We start from the raw sequence: 24,751 nt of genomic DNA, 5'->3' as shown, positions 1-24,751 counted from the left end.
TCGGGAAACCCATGGCGGGGTGTGCCATAGGTGGAACCGTAGGTTCCCGCCTGCGTGAATGACAGTAACATTTTGTCGAAAGTCTCTCAATGTGCTCGGGGCATTCTCAAAAGAACCTTCTCTATTTTGGTCAGTCACAAATGAAACATGGGTCCCAGAAGTCAACAGGGATATTTGACCTTTTCAGGGATGCTTTAAGGATATCCCTAAAAAGTGTTGCCAATATCGTCTTGGGAGCCTGCTGTCACAACCAAGTTCTGATTAGAGCAGTTACTTCAGGAGTCTGGCATCAGACATACAATCCTCACCAACGGAACCACAACAGATCTTATCTCAGTGAAGACTGCGGTCAAACACGGCTGTGTCATTACACCAACTCTCTTCTCCATCTTCCTTGCTAAACCTCACCTCCAACAAATTACCCGCAGGCATAGAGATAGTTAACAGAATGGACGGGAAAAATCACTTTAACTTCAGTCATTTGGTTCCGGTCTCCAGCTTGGAAGGAACCTCAAGAACTCGCTTTGATCATAAAGACAAATTAACACCAGACTCCCGAAGCAACTGCTCAATCTGGAGCGTTCAAATATAATTTTTATATCTCACACAAAAACAGTTTATTGGTCTAGAGATTTGCTTTCACACTCCAGATCATTCCAAAATGAAAGAACAGCAGTCGAATTGGATAATAAATATTGCGATGTTGTAAAGTGTTCCTTCCAAGCTTCTGCATTTATAAAAATAGAAAGGGACTGGAGTTCCGTAGAATCCCTACAGTGCAGAGGGAGGCCATTCAGCCCATCGAGTCTGCACGATTGTGAGAACATGCAAACTCCACACAGTCACCCAAGGCCAGAATCAAACCTGGGTCCCTGGCGCTGTGAGGCAGCAGTGCTAACCACCGGGCCACCCATTTAAAGGTTCCACTGAGATTTGAACTCAGATCACTGGGTTCAGAGTCCAGAGTGTTAACCATTACACCACGGAACCCAGTTATTTAACCAGACATTCACATGATAAAAAGAACATTATTAAAATGTTGATGATTTTGGGAGTGGTATATTCTGGATTCTCCATTCATGCCATCTGCTCTTTTGACAGCGTCTGATCTCGGCAGCAGTTGACACCACTATCTAGTTGTGAATTCCATAATGATTTAGTTTTTAAAAGTTGCGTAGTGCTTTGGCACTCAGAGGTCACAGTGCAGTCGGAGAATCACATTAGAAGACACCAGGTTCCACTGGAATCCTTGGTGACTATAAATTACATTCTTAGAATTTGCATGTTTTGGCACTGCCTCATTCAGCTGTACCCCTGGGGAAAGGGATCATTAAACTGTATAGAAATTCTCACACTATCAGCATAAACCATGAGAAGAACTGTGTGACAGTTCCAAGAACCCTTGCACAGGCGGAGTTAGTCATTTCAGTTTTTCACTTTGTTTTACGTTGGGTTGTACAGGACCGAGCAATCACAGTTCTCATTGTGATAAGTTTTGATAAACTGTGTATATTTGAATCATAGAATCCCTACAGTGCAGAAGGAGGCCATTTGACCCATTGAGCCAACACTAACAGCAATCCCACCCAGGCCCCATCCCTGTAATTCCACATATTTACCCTGCTAATCCCCTTGACACTAAGGGGCAATTTAGCATGGCCAATCCACCTAACCCGCACATCTTTGGACTGTGGGAGGAAACTGGTGCACCCGGAGGAAACCCACGCAGACATGGGGCGAACATGCAAACTCCACACAGACAGTGACCCAAGCCAGGAATTGAACCCGGGTCCCTGGCGCTGTGAGGCAGCAGTGCTAACCACTGTGCCGCCGTGCCGCCCCAACTTCTTCCGTGATGCAAGATATAATTTGCAATTAAATACTGTTGACACAAATTATAAGGTAATGGTCTAAAAACAGACAAGTGTAAAGTTCCACAGCCTTTCATAGACTCCGGCCCTGATCTTTTTGTGGGTGGATTTTGTGTGCAGTTTGGAGGAGTTTTGTATTCACCCCACGCTTTGAAATATTGACCACACAGCCTGTCTTATTTCAAACCGATTTTCTGCTGGAGGTCAGGCTGGTCGTAGGCTTGGCTCCTGGTCAGTGGGAAATGTTCCAGGAGTGGCTGAGGGCCAGGGAACTTGCAGCTGAGTTAGTGGGAACTTGGGGTTTGGAATTGGGTCTGTATATTGGAAGGTGGATGGTTACTGATCCCTGGAGTGGGCAGTTATGATGGTAAGGGTGGAGGACAGGCGAATTCTCACTGACCCTGGGAGGGGTGTCCAGTGCTGGGGGGAGGGGTGCCAATCATTGATCCCAGGTGGCCTGATTGATGTTGGGGCATGGGTGGGGGGGGGAAGCCAGATGGTGGCTGGAAAGAGGGCAAGCTTGGTGTGCCAGGAGGAAACACTCTTGCCCTTCCTCGTGCTAAAGCTGCGCTGTAAAAGCACTTGCCTGTTCCAGGATGGAACCCCCACCTCCCTTTTGCTGCCAGCTTTGTTGAGCCCAAAGAAACTTAACTGACCAGGGTTAAGCCTGAAAGGCAGGCTCAATATGAGGTATGTGCCAGATTATACTATTTAAATGGCTCACCTACCTCTTGGGAATGGGTTCTTTTCCACCCACCTCAATTAAAACTGGAACTAAGCATCTTGGGATCTTCTGGATGTTTTTAAAATGTCAGCATCCCACCTGTTTTATGTAGTTAAAATTGACCCCGTGACCTCAATATTTACTCTGGGAAGAAAGCGAAGGATAGGACTTTATAAAAATTCACTTACGGGATATGGGCATCACTGGCTGGACCAGCATTTATTGTCCATCTCTAACTGCCCTCCATTTCAGAGGGCAGTTGAGAATCAACCACATTGCTGTGGCTCTGGAGCCACATGTAGGCCAGACCGGGTAAGGATGGCAGATTTCCTTCCCTAAAGATCATTAGTGAACCAGATGGTTTTTACGACAATCGGCAATGGTTTCATGGTCATTAGACTTTTAATTTCAGATTTTAATTGATTTCAGTAATGCTGTGGTGAGATTTGAACCTGGGTGCCCAGATCTTGCCCGGGATCTCTGGATTACTAACTTGCTGCCCAGATATTTGTTTCCTATGGAGGGCGTGGATTTGTGCACCCTCTTGTATTATGTTTCACTGACACATGGGGAATGATGGTGCAAGGATTTCCTGAACAATGATTGCAAACCTCTGCCACGGGGGAGAATTTAACCGTCCCGCCTACCCTGGGAATCGGAGCGGGCGAGGGGCGGACCATGGAAAGGTCCATTGACCTCGGGCAAGATTTTCCAGTTTTGGGATGAGCAAGGCCGGAAAATCCCGCCCACGATCTCAAAAGACAAATTTGCAATTGTTTATACTATTATTATAAATAAAATCAGCTAAGCATAAAACAGTTGTCTATTTACCTGAATACTTCCTAAAGGAGGTTCCAGAGGCATTATTACTAAGAGAATGGAATACGTCTGTTATCAAACTGAGTAATGATTTGAAAGTGTGGACTGTCATTCTCAAACATTAATTGTGTTTTGCAATAGTTGTTTCTTTGCACCTTTCAAAATAATGAAAGATTCGAGCTGTCCAGAGCCGGGTAACTCTCATCTCCTGAATTCTTTGAAAGGTTAAACTTTTAAAAATGTACAGATTCTGTTGAAGTGAATGGAAATTGAAATTTCCACTCCTGTTTTAAGTACACTTGCGTACATTGTTGTTAAGTGAATAACAGTACCAGTAACATGCCCACACATTGGGCACCCGATTCCCAACTTATGGAGCACCAAGGTCAACAAGCCTAATGGACAATGGACATAATGATACAACTGGGCAACGTCTGTTGGTGCACATTACCGGTTAGGAAGATTGGAGCGCTGATTCTTTGTTAACTTGGGGATTTCCATCATCCATTCATTTAGGACACCCTGGGCAGCAAGTCAGTGAAACTGATTGGATTTTTACTACTTAAAGCTGCATAGGTTTCCCCTGCCTATTTCCCCAGGGAATGAAGATTGGGTACTGCCTTGAGGAAAGATGTGTATTTCTCTGCATACGGACCCAGACTAATAGAGTCTTCCGTTAATTCTTGGGAAGTAGGTGTTGCTGACAAAGCCAGCATTAATTGTCCATTCGTAACAACTAAGTGTCATGCTCAGTTGTTCCAGAGAGAAGTTGAGAGCCAACCATTTCGTACAGTTCTGGAGTTGCAAATATTGCAGACTGGGTCATTTTTCTTAAAGAAGATGAGTGAATCATTTGGGTTTTTAAGACAATCCAAAAGCTTCATGGTCACTCCCAGATTGTTTACTTTATTTGATTTGATTTGATTTATTATTGTCACATGTATTAACACACAATGAAAAGTATTGTTTCTTGCGCACTATACAGACAAAGCATAGAGAAGGAAAGGAGAGAGTACAGAATATAGTGTTACAGTCATAGCTGGGGTGTAGAGAGAGATCAGCTTAATGCGAGGTAGGTTCATTCAAAAGTCTGACAGCAGCAGGGAAGAAGCTGTTCTTGAGTCGGTTGGTACGTGACCTCAGACTTTTGTATCTTTTTCCCGATGGAAGGAGGTGGAAGAGAGAATGTCCGGGATGTGTGGGGTCCTTGATTATGCTGGCTGCTTTTCCTGAGGCAGCGGGAAGTGTAGACAGAGTCAATGGATGGGAGGCTGCTGTGCGTGATGGACTGGGCTACATTCATGACCTTTTGTACCTGAGTTCAACTTCTGAAACTGTTAATGTAGGATTTGATCACTCAATCTCCAGATTATTAGCCCAGATCTCTGGATTACTAGTCCAGCAAGATAACAGCTGGGCTACCGAACCGGTATTGTCTCTCAAAACCGGCAACCGCGAGACTGAGTCCTTGCCGGATTTCAGATCTTGCCAGTTTTTGGAGGTAAGACAATGGTTGGCTTCAGCCTCGTGCACCTTACAACATGTCTGCTCCTCTGTGCCTCCCTCCCTCTATCCTGAGTCTCGCTTGGCCCTGGAGTCTGGCTGTGCTGCTTTGCTGTGTTGCTTCCTATTGGTTTCACAGTCAAGCTGCTGCCATACAGAATTTTGGTTCAGCTGTGATACCTGCAGCGTTGCAGTCAGGCCAGGCTGGCTCAGGTTGGGTTGGTTGTTGCTCTGACCACTTAGGGTGCGGGAAATGATGGCGCCTGATTCATTTCGTTCTTCATTCTGTCTCTGGCCAGCGGGAGCACTTGGAATTTTGTCCTTTACTGTGTATTTGTGGTTAATAATTTAACTAAAACTAGTAAATAATACAAATCTTTTGGGGACTGAATGCTTAAATTACTAAACATTTAATTATGCACTTGCCTACTTAAAGATTGTCCAGTTTTTGGACATTGTCAGCTTTCAGATGGCTGCATTCGAGGTCCTGTATCTCTGTGTTTACAAACATGTCAGATGGATTCTATTGTATGGAGATAATACCCCCCCAAAGCAGCCATCACTGACCTTTGCATACTCCTGCAGACAAGTTAACAACAACTTATCGAATGTAACACCACACTCTTCATTCTAGACAAGCTCGGCTGGGATAGCTCACTGGCAACACCTCCCAGTACCATGAGTTACCACCTTCACCTTTCAACCTTTTGTAATCCTTAAGGAGTTCATTTCACACAGAATGGATCTTGCTTTGTATGTAAACTTTGACAGCTCATCAAGATCTGCTTCTGTTTTGGCCAAAGCAGCCAGCACACAATAAAAAACAGATGTCTATCACCAGAGGAAGTGCGACCACAGCCATTCAGGTCATCCATTTAAGGAACGTGCCCTTTAGAAACAGGGAAGGTGATTGGAGGAGGAGGCCACAGATGGGTAGGGTTGGTATCACACTGCTCCAGTCTTGCTGTACACACTTCAGTCACACAAACAATGATCTTACAGCTGTGCTAGTGTCAGTTATTGTTAGGCTCAGATTTGTGTTAACGTGTTTAAGGGAAGGGCATTTAACAGTTTCCCTTTTTAATGTCTCTATGGCTTCAGCAGAAGAAGCTATTTGTATATCTTCCCAAACCACACTCTGATATAAAAACAACATATATGAGAATGTAACATGTCAGATCTTTGGGACAGACATTAGTATTCAACCTCTTTTGCATCACTACTGTCAAAAGTGCATTTGTTCTCCTGATTATCATTTTATCTCCACTGAATGTTTCAGCATCTACTTTTCTTGCCCAAGTGAGCATGACCCCTTCCTCCACTCATTCTGCAGCAAGTATGAAATTCTACAACAGATTACTTGGTCATTGGATTGCAAGACCCCCAGGCAATGGCACATTGATTAGGTCGCTGCCATTAACTTATGCATATTTTCTGCTCTTGTTGATACTGTTATTGCATCAAGTTCCTTTCCCTGACACCTTCACTAATCTTTTGCCCTTTGTATTTTGACCTCTTGCTGTTCCTCGGGGATCTTCCTAAAGGAGATATCTCTGAAAGCCTGTCAGGCGTACGAATCCATTGAAATACACTGACTGTCGAGCAAAACAACAGGAGCTCTGAAACAAATCCAAGTGTCTGAGGTAAGCCAGGATTTCAGCAAGGTTTCAGTTCTGAAATGCAGACACAGGTGACAATGGATGAAACTAAATCTAAAATGTAGGGGACCAATCTTACAATTACAGTTTTGCTTGCATTAAACTATGAAAATTGAGAATATCTTGATATCTGTAACAACAGAAGTTTTTCGTGATATTGCTCTGGAAGGCATATGAATAGGAAAAAGTCATTTGATTTAATAAGCCTATAATTTTGTGCGATAGTTTTGTAGGTCCCTGTAGTTTGTAGCCTTTATACTTTTAAATGAGAACATTGTTTTCAGATCATCCCAATGAATGTATTTCTGTTCTTTTCACCATGTTCCATTGTCCAGTCCTAACTCCTGATTGTCTCTATATCTTCCCTCAGTTTTTTATGTTTCTCGCTCACTGATATTCTCACCTTCCTGAGTAAATACTCAGATGTTCAAATCCAGCACTTGTTAATCTCTAACACAATTTAATTTTCAAAACAGTTAATATCAGGCCCATAAGAATCTAATTTATTTGTTGTTAAATTTCCTCTGTGCTTAACTCTGTTAAGTCTCTAGATGGTAGGCACATTATTTTTATCCACACCTCTATCAAAACATCGCTATATAATCAGGTTACACAAGAGCAGTGTGGACTGGTATACCATTTGCTAAAGAAAAACTCCTTTTACCCTCTCTCACAGCTTGTCAGAACATTCCCAGTAGTCATTGCCTTGCACAGATCCCTGCTACAAACTGCAACTCCCCACCTGACACCCATTATCTGTACTCAAACAGAGCAATCGTTTCAATGTTCACAAGTGTTCAGAATTGGCACCATGAAATTTTCTTTGTTACCCAATCACTATTAAATCCTCTTGAAGCAGAGTGAGAATTGCTGTCAGACAGTGTGTTACCAAAGTAACTATTAATCAGCGTGTTGATTGATGAGAGTCACGGACATATGTAGTTAATACATGATTGAAAATAAAATCAATGTTCTTGCCAGCTGGTGTAGATATCAGCCCATCTACAGCCACAGGTTAACGCGATGTAACTCAGCATATTATTCCCCCATGTGTATTCCTCCATGACAAAATACAGCATAAAACAAAGTGATTTAGGGCTTGTGAATTCAGGCAGCACGGTGCTACATCTGACAATCTTAATTAGTTTACGACCAGTAATAAAGAATAATGTTTGTAATGTTAAAGAGATAAATACGGTTCAGATGCCATTAAAGGCATAGTAAGTCTCAATAAGCTAATTTAATAATTTCACGCATGTCTGAGTAGTTTATTTTCATTTGTTTACATCTGCAAATGACTTGTTCTAATGCTCTGAGGTTTTTTTATTCTGTACACTGAGGAGCTTTGCCATTAAAATCAGCAATATGACAGTGTGGCCACAGCGAAGAGCTGAGATATACTTGTGATGTTAACTCAAATTGCTCAATGGACGTAGAATCAGAGAAGGACAGGAATTTATGCGAAAGTGATGAGAGGACCACTTTGTATTGGAAATCAGTTTGAGCGATTTTAATCCAGTAAACTGGCACCAGGAATTCTTTCAGATCATCCCAATGAATGTATTTCTATTCTATTCACCTTGTTCCATTGTCCAGTCTCAACTCCTGATTGTCTCTATATCTTCCCTCAGTTTTTTATGTTTCTCGCTCACTGATATTCTCACCTTCCTGAGTAAATACTCAGATGTTCAAATCCAGCACTTGTTAGTCTCTAACACAATTTAATTTTCAAAACAGTTAATATCAGGCCCATAAGAATATAATTTATTTGTTGTTGTTAAATTTCCTCTGTGCTTAACTCTGTTAAGTCTCTAGATGGTAGACACATCATTTTTATCCACACCTCTATCAAAACACCGCTATATAATCAGGTTAGACAAGAGCAGTGCGGACTGGTATACCATTTGTTACAGAAAATCTCCTTTTACCCTCTCTCACAGCTTGTCAGAACATTCCCAGTAGTCATTGCCTTGCACAGATCCCTGCTACAAGCTGCAACTCCCCACCTGACACCCAGATTGCCCTTGATGCTGATTGGAAAGATTGAGGGAGAGCTACTTTATTCACCGGAGCAGGACGCGATTGTTTCAGGATAGGTTCCGGCATGTTGGAAACATGTCCCCTTACATCAGGAATGCTGTTGTATTCCTGGCACCCAGTCTGCCAAGGTCGAGATAGGGGTGTGGGTGGGGATTGTGTGTGTGGGGGGGTGTGCATTAAGGAGTGCTATTTATAAATCAGCTTAAGCTTCAAGTTTATTTATTAGTGTCACAAGTAGGCTTACATTAACACTGCAATGAAATTACGATGAAAATTCCCTAGTCGCCACACTCCGGCACCTGTTCGGGTTACACTGAGGGAGAATTTCCCGGCTTGGGTCATTGTGTGGATCCTGCACGTTCTCCCCGTGTCTGCATGGGTTTCCTCCGGGTGCTCCAGTTTCCTCCCACAGTCCAAAGATGTGCTCGTTAGGTGAATTGACCATGCTAAATTCTCCCTCAGTGTACCTGATCAGGTGCCGGAGTGTGGCAACTAGGGGATTTTCACAGTAACTTCATTACAATGTTAATGTAAGCCTACTTGTGACAAATAAATAAACTTTAATTTAGATGGCCAATGCGCCTAACCAGCACGTGTTTTGGACTGTGGGAGGAAACCAGAGCACCCGGAGGAAACCCATGCAGGCACGGGGAGAATGTGCAAACTCCGCACAGACAGTGACGCAAGCCAAGAATCGAACCCAGGTCCCTGGAGCTGTGAGGCAGCAATGCTAACCACTGTGCCGCCCATTAATATGATATTAAACTAGTAAAAAAAGAAATAAGCTGAATAAGAAAATCATAGAAATGGTCGGCCCGGTAACTGAATCTCTCCTCACAGTCTCCACAGGTTCTTAATCAAAGGGATTTCAGTTGCCAGTTTAAAACACTTTCCCCCAGGTGCTGAAGTCATTTCCCTTCCTGCTCCACAGTGGCTGATTCCAGCATAAATCAATATTCATGAAAGTAAGCAAAGTCCCATCCCACAGTGTAACTGGTGCGATCTCCCAGGGTCAGCAAGTAAAGATGAGTTATCCAGTATCTCACCATATAAACACATATGGAATGTTGTTTTGCGTATTGGCATAGCTGAGTCCTAAACGATCAGGAACTGAAGCAAATTGAATATATAGCTATCAGTATTCTTGCATCACCTCATTTGTATATTCCTACCCTGGAAAATGGTACTGCAGGTTCACTTTAAAGGGTTTTTGACACTCAAGAGGAAAGCGCCTGATAGGATGACAGAAAGCACACTGCCTCTAGGTTCAAAAGGCAATTCAACTTGATCTTAACTTTTGGGAAGAAGGGAAAAGTAGCGATGAGGGAAATGCAATGTGGAGTTAACAACCTGCAGGGTTAGTAAAAGGACATTGCAGTCGCTGACCCTAATTTTGAAGGTTGGGGGTGAGGGGTTGCATGAGGTGGTTGTGTGAATGTTGGCTGGGTTTGCACTCCAAGGAAACATATCAATCGCAATATACTCCAGATGCTGGAAATCTGACACAAATACAAAATTCTGGAAACGCTCAGCGGGCCTGGCAGCAGCGATGGAGAGAGGAACTGAATCAATTGGTTGGATTTTTTTTACTCCTGCCAGAATCAGAGATGGGAGGGAGCTGCGTCACCTGATCTGTCGCATCCCCAACTCATCCTGAAACAATACTTTTCACTGTATACTCATACATGTGACAATAATAAATCAAATCAAATCAAGAGAAGGAGTTTCTCATTCAGCCTCCATTTTCCAGGGGGGGTGGGGTGGGGGGGGGGAATTTAGGTACCTGGTGATGGAGACTCAACAGCAAGCTTGGGGGAGGGGGTGGGGGTGGTGATGGAAGGGGTGGTGCAGTGTGCAAGGGGGCCAGGAGACCCTCCCTAGCTGCTGGGTGCAGGGGCACCACAGGCCGCTCTTTAGAGTGGTTTCCCCTCCAACAGTGATGGCACGATTGGCTAATCTTTGCTTCAAATTAATGATTTTTAACTGTTGGAGAAAGGGCATTTCAATCTCCCTTACTCACCATCCATTGCAGGTTTCTCCTCCTTTCAAACTCGATGACCTCTGATTCACCCTCTAACTCTGTGAGCCCAAGGCTGACAAACCTGCCCCCAGGCCAGTGAGAAAGTAGTATGACAGCTGCACAGGCGTGTGAGTGTTTCCCCCGGGTTGTGTGGGGGGAGTGGGGCGGGGGGGGGGGGGGGGGGGGGGTGCGGGCAGGCTCGAGACCCAGAAACACTCCTGACCTTTTTGTTTCCCATTCCTGGTGGAGATATCCAGCCCAATGTTTCAAGTCGATCATCCTTCATCAGAACTCCACTGAACCCATCGGTCAGCTTTGTCTGAAAAGCCTCTTGTGAATAGAATACTGTGTGTAAGATGGAAGAATTGCATGGGTTAATTCTTGGACATCATTGATTATTATTATATACCTTTTTCACGTTTAGATTGGCAGCTGTGCTGATAGGGTAACCTCACTGTAGCAGTAAGTGATTTGAGTAATGTGTACTTACACCTCTATCCAACGTGCGTTTGTGTTATTTTGTCTTCTGTGTATTGATTCCTCACACTTTCTCAATTTCAGTGCTCCACGGGACCCCGATATGTAATCATCCCACTGAAGTGAACGTGCTGGGATGATGTGTAGCAAACAGATTAAGTTGCAATATGAAAAGCTGAAGTTCCACTGACTGCTGGCTGTGCTGTGACCCTCCAGAGCACTTGCTGCCACATTCGGGAAACATACAGAGTTTCATAACAAGTAATCAGTGGGTTTAGGAATGCAAGTCTGAGAATAGTTTCTGCACAGTGGGAATATTCTATGTCTCCTTTCTCTGAATGAAAATTCTCCTGCCCTTCCCGTTATCTCCCCCCCACCCTTTTCTGAAGCTGCTGACTCAGACTGAGGTCTGGATGGTCTCCAGTATCTCAGGCAACTGGCCATTCTTCATCTGTTAGTCTGGAATTTGGAAATCTATTCCCAATCATAACCAAGCTCAGTTTTTATCTCCCTGATAACCACACATGCGCACTGCACCCTTGCACTGTATATAGTTCAGCTTCATCATGGAGAGCATACATAGTTACAGTTGAAAACACTGCAGTTTCATTACTGTTGGGTGAATTTGGGGCCAACCCAGAACATTGCGTTGAATCTTCAATATGCTGTGCCATGGTAAGGCAGGATGTATGTTTGAACCCTCGCTTCTTCACAAGCCAAGTCCCAGATCTTACCCCATGGAAACCAGGTAGAGCACACACTTGTGCTCGTAGTGACCGTGTGGGATACGTTACGGGATTTTTAATTAATTCCTTGTTTTCTTTAGATTTGAAAGAATGGTTTGCGCTGCGTTCAGTTGGTGCCAACATGTGATTCTGATCTGCTGCCTAGCAAGAGTGGTCTGGTGTCTGAACCCTGATGATCCCAATGTTTGCAGTCACTGGGAAAGGTAAATCCAACTGTTCAGGTTTCCTTTTCACTCTTACATTTGATGAGTTGCTTTATCTTTTGAACAGTCACAAGAACAAAGAAAATTACAGCACAGGAACAGGCCCTTCGGCCCTCCAAGCCTGCACCGACCATGCTGCCTGACTGAACTAAAACCCCCTATGCTTCCGGGGACCATATCCCTCTATTCCCATCTCATTCATGTACTTGTCAAGACGCCCCTTAAAAGTCACTACTGTATCCGCTTCCACTTCCTCCCCCGGCAGCGAGTTCCAGGCACCCACCACCCTCTGTGTAAAAAATCTGCCTCGTACATCTCCTTTAAACCTTGCCCCTCGCACCTTAAACCTGTGCCCCCTAGTAATTGACTCTTCCACCCTGGGAAAAAGCTTCTGACTATCCACTTTGTCCATGCCTCTCATAATCTTGTAGACAAGGAATTTGATTTGTTTCATTACATGTTCAAACTGTTTTGAAAGGGGAGGGGCTCAACCTGCTCGTTATCTTTAACATTTTTGAGTAAGTCACGTCCCAAATAGATTGTGGAAATCCTTGAAATACAGATACCAGACTCCTTATCCGGCATCCCAAAATCAGGAAAGACCCAAACTTAGATTTGGCCACGGAAACTAGAATTCCCATCAGGCATTGCTGTCCATCAGATTCGAGTTGTGGTCCACTGATCCCCTGTTCTTTGGGTGCAAGATTGAGGCCAGAAGTCAGCCTGCTTCCACCCCCCCCCCCACCCCCTTCCTTTTCCCATCCCGGATAGGTCCAGCTCAATGGAGAAATCAGCCCAACTTCAGTTATCCTGTTCCCCCCCACCCCAGACCCAAATCCAGATAATTCTCGTATCCAGGTAATTGTCCAGCCTCGAGATTCGTGGATATGGGGTCCTGTACCTGTGTACACATTATCAAAGAGCTTCTGATAGAAGTTCTACGTGAAAGGTGGCAACACTTGGTGAATCTGGAGATTTACCCCCAGCAGTGTGCCGTTTTGGTGTCCTTATCTGAGGAAGGATGTCCTTGCTATAGAGGGAGTACAGAGAAGGTTTACCAGGCTGATTCCTGGGATGGCAGGTCTGTCATATGAGGAGAGATTAAGTCGGTTAGGATTATATTCACTGGAGTTTAGAAGAATGAGAGGGGATCTCATAGAAACTTATAAAATTCTAACAGGGTCAGACAAGGTAGATTCAGAAAGAATGTTCCCGATGGTGGGGGGAGTCCAGAACTAGGGGTTATAGTTTGAGGATAAGGGGTAAACCTTTTAGAACTGAGGTGAGGAGAAATTTCTTCACCCAGAGGGTGGTGAATGTGTGGAATTCACTACCACAGAATGTAGTTGAGGCCAAAACGTTGTCTGAAGAAATTAGATATAGCTCTTGGGGCTAAAGGAATCAAGGGATATGGGAGGAAGGGGGGGGGGGGGGGGGCGGTGAGAAATAAGGATATTGAATTCGATAATCAGCCATGATCAAGATGAATGGCGGAGCAGGCTCGACGGGCCGAATGGCCTACTCCTGCTTCTAGTTTCAATGTTAACAGGATGTCAATATCTTTAAGAGAAAAGGAGCGAAGAGAAGAAAATTGCTGGAAAAAAATAGAGGAATATATAAAACAACTCATTTTAAACTAAAAATTATCTGACACAATGGAACGTTAAGATTCACACCTACAATAACCGGTGCTCAGTGTAGGCAATAAGGCAAGTTTGTTTTTTAATTAAGGGTTATCTTAGTTTCTTTTCATAATTCTATGTACCAAGATATTTTTGATTGCTAGTTTATCACAGCCAACTTAATTGAGTGATTAATGATCCAGTTCAGCCAACATACTTACATTTAGCAAGAGTCCTAACACATGGATCTCCTTCTTCTGCTTCATGCAGGTGGAAAACAGGCCTGTGTCCATATTTTGGTATTTTTAATTTGTGTCCCTCAGCCTTCTTTGAGTCCTCGAGCCATTTTTTATGGCTTATCTGGAAGATGCAGCAAGTTGCTTTAAGTGCAAAGCGCTTCTTCAGTTACCCAGATAGTGACCGAAAATCTAAGTGTCGGCAACTTTACTTGCCAGAAAATACACGTGTGCAGCCCAAACCGTTTTTCCCTGTGAAATGTAGGGACAAATTGCAAGTAGTGAAGTCTGCTTAGAACCAAAGGCATTTCTAACGTGGGCTATTTTTGGTAGCTGCACTTGTGGTTATAGTACTCAACCCCTAACAGATGGATTAATCAAGTGAAGTTTATAGGATTTGTAGATGCGTCTGTAATTAATTCATGGTTAAAAATACAATCACATTGAAAAAAGCAGCACTGAAGCCTGGAGTGGTGCAAAGAAAGACAACATTGAGTGAAGTGGAGAGTGTACATTGTGTAGAATTAACAATAAAAATGTAAAACTTGTATGCTAATACTTTATATGCTAAACATTCTTTAAAAAAACAATAATTTATATTTCATTTATATTTTATTCTACAATGTCGGATGGGGAGAAGTTTTAAATGAACGGAAACAATCTACTTTTATATTTGTTCTATAAAGTATCCATGTGTCTGCGTGGGTTTCCTCCGGCTGCTCCGGTTTCCAAAGATGTGCAGGTTAGGTTGATTGGCCATGGTAAATTGATCCTTAGTGTCCCGGGATGTGTAGGTTAGAGGGATTGGCGGGGTAAATGTGTGGGGTTGTAGGGATAGAGTCTAGGGTGGGATTGTGGTCGGTGCAGACACGATGGGCCGAATGGCCTCCTTCTGCACTGTAGGGATTCTACGACCTATAAATAGAAGCTGGAATGCACATTATTAACAAAGGTAGGCGTTAAATGTCTTGGTTCTTCTTTTATTAAATTCAGAACTAACAGAAAGTTAGCGTGTACCTAACTGAGTGTTTATCATAGATAGGGTTATATTATTGTTGGGACATACTGTACTTTTCCTGTGTGGGAAAAGCTAGAAATTTCAGTCAAATTAAAAAAAAACTCTTATTCGGCTTTTGTGACAATAAAAAGGGCAGAGAAAATTAGTGGTTTATACTCTTCTCAGAAACTGTAGTTAATAAAATGAATGCCAAGTACAAGATAGACCCCTTTATCAAATTAGTTTTTGTAGTTTTAGGATAAGTTTGGTTAAGCAGAAGAAATTAATTATTGCAGCGAATCATGAGGTTAATCAAGAAACTAAGACTTCCTAATTTCTTTAAAAAAAGCATTTGCCAACCAAAAGCACAAACACAGACTATTGATTGAGTAAATTAGTATGAGCACAACATTGCAATCAAGAGAAAAGCCAGATTAAACTCTGCTATTGATTTGCTGTACATCACATGATGACTTTGTTATGGAGACATTAATAAATCACATTGCAACGCGAGCCTGAAGCAAGTGACCTTTCATGCCCTTTCGGATTAAATGTTGATCATTAGACAGTTATGACAATCTGTCTAATTTCCTCAAAGAAATATTTGATTCAGGCACCAACCCATAATTATGTAATAGCACCTTCAATATAATGAAAAAGGAATTTCATCCATAGGTATCAAATGAATCAGAAAAGTAGAGAATGCAACACATTGTAGCTGAAATATGCAGTGTCACAGAGTGGTAAATACAGCTTCGCATTCATAATTTCCAATCTCAACCGTTACCACCGCAGGAGCAGAATAGAGAATAAACATTTCCACCACAAGGCAGTTTGAGAATTTGAATGAGAATAATCCCAGGTAGGTGCCTCAGATTAGGGGTCAGACTTTGATGGACATTTTCTAGGCAGGTCCGTGGGATCACACGGCAGGGAATGGGGCCATTTGTCCCATTGTGTCTCTGCTGACAGTTGTCTAGTTTAGTCCTAATCCGCGTTTCCTTCCCACCACCACTTCTGCAAATTAATTCTCTTTAAGAACATGCCCAATGGTTTTTTGGCAGTTCCAATGGAATCTGGTTTCACCACCCATTCGGGCCACTCATTCCAGATATTAACAGGACCCTGTTGGCCGGAGTGCACGTGAAGTAGAGTGTCTGCTTGGGCCTTGGCGCAACCAAATTGAGGGCCAATTCAATAGCATATATTGGTTGTGCTATTGGGCGGCCGGGCCTTGCACTGGGAAATGGGGTCTAAGTAGAATGCAGAAGGCTCCCCTTGGATCTTTTCATAAGAACATAAGAACTAGGAGCAGGAGTAGGCCATCTGGCCCCTTGAGCCTGTTCCGCCATTCAATACGATCATGGCTGATCTTTTCGTGGACTCAGCTCCACTTACCCGCCCACTCACCATAACCCTTAATTCCTTTACTGGTCAAAAATTTATCTATCCTTGCCTTAAAAACATTCAATGAGGTAGCCTCAACTGCTTCACTGGGCAGGGAATTCCACAGATTCACAACCCTTTGGGTGAAGAAGTTTCTCCTCAACTCAGTCCTAAATCTGCTCCCCCTTATTTTGAGACCATGCCTCCTAGTTCTAGTTTCACCTGCCAGTGGAAACAACCTCTCTGCTTCTATCTTCTCTATTCCCTTCATAATCTTATGTGTTTCTATAAGATCTCCCCTCATTCTTCTTTGCATCCAAGAGGTGCAAAGACCATCTATGTTGGACACCCTTGCATTTGATACCCTATAGCTGTAGGTAGAGGAAAGTGAGGCAAGGGAGCTGAAGAATACCATCACTCCCCTCATTTCCTGTGCCAACTTAGAGAAGCTTTGCAAATACCACCAACAAAATTTAGGTTGAAGGTTGCCACCACAAGTATTTGTTGCTCTTTCTTATCAATAGCCCCCTGGAGTGGCAATTCCTGACAGGATATTTGGCTATTTTTGTAAATTTGGCACAAGTCTTGGAGAGTCACAAACAGGGTCTGACGTTCGGATTGCTAAGTTTGTTTGGGAATCCAAGAGAACTCATTGCTTCTGTTCAGAATACCATGAAATGATAGAATAAGGCTTTGGGCTGGTGTTGGTCCACGCTGAGAGCTTGTCGGAATTGCTAAGCAGAACTAGGCACTTTATATGGACAAGCAGCTGAAATATGAAAGAATGAGTAACCCATTTTACTGTGCACTGAAATGTGTTAAAAACCAGTATGCTTTTTGTTTTTTTATAAGATGGCAACAGATTTCTGACACGAGTGAATTCCCACAATCTTTGAACTAAACTAGAAACCACAGTATCATTTTATCAACAATAATCAGGATGTTACGTAAATTCACACTCACTGACGGGAAGTGATACAATAAAACAAACTCTGTTACATTTAATAAAAGCAAATTACTGCGGATGCTGGAATCTGAAACCAAAAGAGAAAATGCTGGAAAATCTCAGCAGGTCTGGCAGCATCTGTAAGGAGAGAAAAGAGCTGACGTTTCGAGTCCGGACGACTCTTGGTCGAAACGTCAGCTCTTTTCTCTCCTTACAGATGCTGCCAGACCTGCTGGGATTTTCCAGCATTTTCTCTTTTGTGTTATATTTAATTTTTTTGACAATCAATACCTGACCTTCCGGTTAATGATGTGTTTTAATTTTCAATTCCCGTTATCGGAATAGTCATCGATTTAAATTGGCTGTTTTGTTTCCTCAGTTATGCTGTCACTGTTCAAGAATCTTACGCCCATCCCTTTGACCAAGTCTACTACACGAGATGCACTGATATTCTTAATTGGTTTAAATGTACCAGACACAGGTAAGTTTCAAATAGAACAAACATTTTATATAGATCAATGGTTAATCCCTAAGTGAGAATTCAATTGTATATAAATTAGATTGAACTTAGGTCAACTCCCGTCATTCGGTGAATTTGGTTACCTGTGTGAATGGTTATGTACACCCAATCACAGCTTGTGACCCCAAAACATCACTCATCCATGATTTAGACTCTCATGTTAAACTTTCCCACGTTTTTCCCCCATGTAGAAAGCACGCACTGTCCATGCACCCTCTCCAAGGCACGCACAAGTTCACTGTTCACGATTTCACCCTTCGAGATTTCACGAGAATGGAATCCCCTCCAACGATGGGAGTTGCCTGCATCCGGCTGTTTACTGATGAAGTGGTAAAAATAAATGAGAGAAACTGTAAAACCCACCACAGGACAGAAATAATGGATACATAGGGACTATCCCAGGGAATAATTTCATCGACTAGTTCAGATAACTGTTATAAATCAGGAAAGTATTGCTGCAATGTCACCTCTAGTTCTTGATAAAATTACTCCTAAATAATATTTCCCATATACCTATTGTGCTTTGCAAACTAGCTCAAAATCTGGACCAAACTGCAACCCAATAACTGCATGATATTAATCATTCTATAATAAACTATATATATATTTCTATACATATATTTATATGTATATTTAAATTTATCCCTGAACAAACAATATTATTTAAATATTATCCGGTTATCAATTTGTTTCCAAGTAGCCCTCTGCTGAAAAAATCAAAGTATGGATGACAACATAGATTAGAAATTGATACCAGTGGAAGTGCTTTCGCTGTAAGGATATGTAGGGCTGGGATTCTCCAATGTCGTACACCCCACCTTCTCTGACAGCGAGAACAGAGAATTCGGTGCTTAGCCAAAACGCCATTCACTGCAGCGGGACTGGAGAATCCTTGCTGTGAGCAAGATCGGAGAATTCCGGCTGTAATTTCTGGATCAAAATACAGTTCAGTTTTGCTTCCTTAAAGTATTTACGGTCCCGTGCTGTAAGCAGAGAAGTCGTTTTGGATTGTTGGAAATTTAAAGAGGCACGGAATGGTACGGTGGCACAGTGGCACAGGGCGGCACGGCAGCACAGTGGCACAGGGCGGCACGGCGGCACAGTGGCACAGGGGCACAGTGGCACAGGGGCACAGTGGCACAGGGGCACAGTGGCACAGGGGCACAGTGGCACAGGGCGGCACGGCGGCACAGTGGCACAGGGGCACAGTGGCACAGGGGCACAGTGGCACAGGGGCACAGTGGCACAGGGCGGCACGGCAGCACAGTGGCACAGGGCGGCACGGCGTCACAGTGGCACAGTGGCACAGGGCGGCACGGCGGCACAGTGGCACAGGGCGGCACGGCAGCACAGTGGCACAGGGCGGCATGGCGGCACAGTGGCACAGTGGCACAGTGGCGGCACGGCGGCACAGGACGGCACGGCAGCACAGTGGCACAGGGTAGCATGGCAGCACAGTGGCACAGGGCAGCACGGTGGCACAGTGGCACAGGGTGGCACGGCGGCACAGTGGCACAGTGGCACAGGGCGGCACAGCAGCACAGTGGCACAGTGGCACAGTGGCGGCACGGCGGCACAGTGGCACAGGGCGGCACGGCGGCACAGTGGCACAGGGCGGCACGGCGACACAGTGGCACAGGGCGGCACGGCGGTACAGTGGCACAGTGGCACAGTGGCGGCACAGTGGCACAGGGCGGCATGGCGGCACAGTGGCACAGGGCGGCACGGCGGCACAGTGGCACAGGGCGGCACGGTGGCACAGTGGCACAGGGCGGCACGGCGGCACAGTGGCACAGGGCGGCACGGCGGCACAGTGGCACAGGGCAGCACGGTGGCACAGTGGCACAGGGTGGCATGGCGGCACAGTGGCACAGGGTGGCATGGCGGCACAGTGGCACAGTGGCACAGGGCGGCACGGCGGCACAGTGGCACAGGGCGGCACGGTGGCACAGTGGCACAGGGCGGCACGGCGGCACAGTGGCACAGGGCGGCACGGCGGCACAGTGGCACAGGGCGGCACAGTGGCACAGTGGCACAGGGCGGCACGGCGGTACAGTGGCACAGTGGCACAGGGCGGCACGGCGGCACAGCGGCACAGTGGCACAGGGCGGCACGGCGGCACAGGGCGGCACGGCAGTACAGTGGCACAGGGCGGCACGGCGGCACAGTGCTTAGCGCTGCTGCCTCACAGCGCCAGGGACCCGAGTTCAATTCCGGCCTCGGGTCACTGTCTGTGTGGAGTCTGCACATTCTCCCTGCGTCTGCGTGGGTTTCCTCTGGGTGTGCCGTTTCCTCCCACAGTCCAAAAATGTGTGGGTTAGGGTTGATTGGCCATACTAAATTGACCCTAGTGTCAGAGGGACGAGCAGGGTATATCTGTGGGTTTCGGGAATAGGGATCTGGGTGGGATTGTGGTTGGTGCAGACTCGATGGGCTGAATGGCCTCCTTTGGCACTGTAGGGATTCTCTGATTCGATTCTAATACAAAGCCAAGACATTAGCAATCTCACAAATAACTATTTTGTTCCAGAATCAGCTACAAAACAGCCTATCGCCGAGGTTTAAGAACAATGTACAGGAGGAGGTCACAGTGCTGTCCTGGATACTACGAAAGTGAAGATTACTGTATCCGTAAGTGCTGACTTTGAATTAAGAGCACGTTGCCAGACTGCTTATCATTTACCCGACAACTTCTTTCCTTTATCTACTGACAGATTATTTGCTTTGGTTTAAACTTGCAATCCTGCACAATGCAGAGTCCGTGCGCTGCTCCAAAACCTGCGCTTTATTGCAACAGTCTGTAATCCATCTATCAAGATGGTTTTTACATTATTGTCAGTCAGTAGTTGGTTTATTTCAGTCCCATTTTGGCATGATCCAGTCAGATTGTCCCTCCCCCTCCAACACATGTAGTTTTTCTTGGAAGTGACAGAATCCGTAGAATTCCTACAGTGCAGAAGAGGTCATTCGGCCCATTGAGTCTGCTCCGACGCTCTGACAGAGAATCTTACCCAGGTCCTCTACCCTGCCCTATCCCCATAACCCCATTGTTTCACCAAAGCTAATTCACTTAACTTACACATCCTTGGACACCAAGGGGCAATTTAGCATGGCCAATGCACCTAACCTGCACATCTTTGGAGTGTGGGAGGAAACGGGAGTATCCGCAGGAAACCCGCGCGGACACTGGGAGAACATACAAACTCCACACAGTCACCCAAGGCCAGAATTGAACCTGGGCACTGTGAGGCAGTAGTGCTAACCACTGTGCCACCCAAAGTGTGGTAACTAAACTTGCATACACTATTCCAAGTGTGGCATAACTAAGGCTTATAAGTGTTTACATAATCTCCATGCAGCTATACATCCTAGTATTTTCTTTTCTTCTCTGTAGTTGAGTTAGAGTCAGAGAGTCATAGAGGTTTACAGCATGGAAACAGGCCCTTCGGCCCAACTTGTCCATGCCGCCCTTTTTATTAAACCCCGAAGCTAGTCACACTTGCCCGCATTTGGCCCATATCCCTCTATACCCATCGTACCCATGTAACTATCTAAATGCTTTTTAAAAGATAAAATTGTACCCGCCTCTACTACTACCTCTGGCAGCTTGTTCCAGACACTCACCACCCTCTGTGTGAAAAAATTGCCCCTCTGGACACTTTTGTATCTCTCCCCTCTCACCTTAAACCTATGCCCTCTCGTTTTAGACTCACCTACCTTTGGGAAAAGATATTGACTATCTACCTTGTCTATGCCCCTCATTATTTTATAGACCTCTATCAGGTCACCCCTCAGCCTCCTACGCTCCAGAGAAAAAAGTCCCAGTCTATTCAGCCTCTCCTTATAACTCAATCCATCAAGTCCCGGTAGCATCCTAGTAAATCTTTTCTGCACTCTTTCTAGTTTAATAATATCCTTTCTATAATAGGGTGACCAGAATTGCACACAGTATTCCAAGTGTGGCCTTGCCAATGTCTTGTACAACTTCAACAAGATGTCCCAACTCCTGTATTCAATGTTCTGACCGATGAAACCAAGCATGCCGAATGCCTTCTTCACCATTCTGTCCACCTGTTTTGGACCCTCTGGGGGGATCACCCCCATCGTTGATCCCGTCCTCTAAAACAGGAGCTCAAAATTCCCACCAAAGTTTTTTTTAATTCATTCATGGGACATGGGCATCGCTGCTGACCAGCATTTATTGCCCATCTCTAGTTGCCCTTGGAGGGCAGTTGAGAGTCAACCACATTGCTGTGGCTCTGGAGTCACATGTAGGCCAGACCGGGTAAGGACAGCAGATTTCCTTCCCTAAAGGACATCAGTGATGAATTTTTCCGACAATCGACAATGGTTTTATAGTCATCAGTAGATTCTTAATTCTAGATAATTTTTTATTGAATTCAAATTCCAGCATCTGATATGGCGGGATTCGAACCCAGGTCCCCAGAAAATTAGCTAAATTTCTGGATTAATAGTCTAGGGATAATACCACTATGCCATCACCTCCCTAAAGTTTACTGCACCTCCCTCTACTGCCATCTCACGAGGTCTGTGTTCATTCAAAGGATGTAAATAAACATTTAGGTTAGAGCATTCGATGTCAGGGTTGAAGTAAAGACAGCTTGAGGGAGGCACTTATAAAAACAGAAGTGTTTTATGAGTTATTTTAGTAAGTGGAAAATACATTTATTTTCTATTTTCCAATGAGTTGTGAAACAGGCACCAGAACCTTTCTTTCTACAGCCTGTGGCAAATGGTTTTATTTTCTGACGGATAGTCACGTGTTTTTGACAATGAAATGACAACCACTTTGCATTTTGTGCTAAGATTGGCAGTGCGAAAGTTACCCAAATCTTTACGTACCAAAATAAACTGGAGTATTGTTGGTCTTATAGAATAAACTAAACAAACAGATCTGTGTTTTATATGAATGCGATAAATATGAAACAGGAAATACTGCAAGCAAGCAACAGTTCTTTCAGTATTTAAACCAGAGAGGGGTTGACGTGGGACAAACTTTATCAAAACTGACAGCAGCCACATTGATCTGCTGTGAATTCCCCCAATTTTAGTTCAAATCTGTGATGAACTGCAATTTTCTCATTGTAGCTGGAACATATTATACAGTTTAAAAGCACCAGCAACACAGGAAAGGATCTTGGAAATGATGGCACATACAGGATGCATTTTCAGGTTTATCATGTGGGATCAGTAGTGAGGTTAGTTTGAAATGTGAAGAATGATGTGTTCCTCAGGATAACACAGAGTTGGTAAGAGCACGAGTTCTGCAGGTCCAGGGATTGTAATGTACAGCCTCCCATCTAAAAATTGACACCCTCAAAACTCTGTGACCCATATTATCTTAAATTAAAGCTCTTGGGACTGACACAAGCACCTGCAGACCTCTGTTTTGCTTTAATTTCTTGCAGCTTGATTCAATATGAGAGTCCACAGTATACTATTAAATATTGATGTTCTAAAATAAAACTGGTGTCACCTTGCAGCAGCGTGGCTGTGTGGGATGGCAATAGCACTCTCAATGTGATCTACCCTTGGTGTCAAGGGGCATAAATTCAACAACATTCCACCTGTTTTGCAGGCATGAAATGGCGCAATAATGATTAATTTAGCACAGCGCTGCGTCATCAGAAATGAGGTAGGTCTGGTGTCAAAATTGAAATCAGGATCCTGAATTCTTTCCAGCCTTCTCGTTTCTGATGCCCGGACCCAGCACGCTGGTTGTCTCAGAGTGAAAAGGGCAGGGATTAATTTAGCCGAAAGATCCTGTACCTGATTTGAGTGTGTGTGTATGGGCTGCTGTTAAATTAGTCAAACCTTATTTTAGGAGTTCTTTCCCGAAATGAGCATGGGTCTCATTTCAGTTTGAAAATGTTGCCTATATGCCTATTGCAGCACCCTTTTTCAGGAAGTGTTTAATGTAGTCAGAGCTCGCATTGTGGCTTGACTGTACTACAGCCTAACCAGCCCTTCTCTATAGGAAATGCTAGATTGTTCATTTCCCTGAATGTAGAGTCAGGAGGAACTGAAGTGCTCCTCCTGCTTCCAGGTTAATATTACAGGCCATTGATCCATGCTCGCCCGACCTTCCCGTTTTCCCTACCCCTTTTCTTCTTGAACTTAGCTGAAGGGCCCAGGCTGGTGAGCTGTTTCCGGTTTCCCCAGAATTACTCCAGTCAGGTTCGGGGATGGATTTAAGACTGTCCTCATTTCTGGTTTGCGACTCGAGTATGCCAACCATTTTTCACCTGTTTCCACTTGGGGTGGCACGGTGGCACAGTGGTTAGCACTGCTGCTCCACGGCACCAGGGACCCGGGTTCAATTGGGTCACTGTCTGTGTGCAGTTTGCACGTTCTCCCTGTGTCTGCGTGGGTTTTCTCCAAGTGCTCCGGTTTCCTCCCGCAGTCCAAAGATGTGTGGGTTAGGTTGATTGGCCATGCTAAATTGTCCCTTATTATCACGGGGATTAGCAGGGTAAATACGTGGGGTTGCAGAGGTAGGGCCTGGGTGGGATTGTTGTCGGTGCAGGCTCGATGGGCTGAATGGTCTCCTTCTGTACTATAGGGATTCTATAAATGGACTTTTACCAACTTCAGATCCACCAATGTTCCTGCTGTGACTGAGTTTCTCTTTTCTTTAACTGACCCAACCTTGTACCAGACCTTGGAAGAAAATCCCTGTGACATCATTGTGACATTTTCTCACAGGTATAATCAGTCACGTTACACAGTGTTGTACTGGACTCAATATACGCCAGGAACAGGATTAAGATTATCAACAACTCTTTGGTTAGGTGCTTTACAGCAGTTATGTCCAGAATTCTACATATGTTCTATAATGAATTATAATAAAGCTGAAATTTGGTACAAATAAAATGTACACAGAAAAATAAAAATTGCTTTTCCAGCTTGGGTGCAGCTTCTGGGAATACTGAACCAAAAGCCTGAATCGAAAAATAATGCTT

General features: G+C 44.4%; 1 protein-coding gene and 1 non-coding gene across 2 annotated transcripts in view; one reads left to right on the top strand and one right to left on the bottom strand.

The window, feature by feature from the left end:
* Positions 1 to 918: 918 nt before the first annotated feature.
* Positions 919 to 990, bottom strand: trnaq-cug (transfer RNA glutamine (anticodon CUG)). The gene has a single exon. It is a non-coding gene; the product is annotated as a tRNA-Gln (tRNA).
* Positions 991 to 20,323: 19,333 nt separating this feature from the next.
* The window catches only part of megf11 (multiple EGF-like-domains 11), a 270,326-nt gene continuing 265,898 nt past the window's right edge, over positions 20,324 to 24,751 (top strand). Inside the window, exon 1 of the mRNA XM_078241895.1 lies at positions 20,324 to 20,399. Coding sequence (XP_078098021.1) covers positions 20,339 to 20,399 — 61 coding nt within the window. The 5' untranslated portion in view covers positions 20,324 to 20,338. The remainder of the gene's footprint in view (positions 20,400 to 24,751) is intronic.

This window comes from Mustelus asterias, chromosome 24 (assembly GCF_964213995.1).
Source record: "Mustelus asterias chromosome 24, sMusAst1.hap1.1, whole genome shotgun sequence".
NCBI classification, from domain to species: domain Eukaryota; kingdom Metazoa; phylum Chordata; class Chondrichthyes; order Carcharhiniformes; family Triakidae; genus Mustelus; species Mustelus asterias.
The sequence above is the reverse complement of the archived record's forward strand: the minus strand, read 5'-3'. Positions and strand labels throughout refer to the sequence as shown.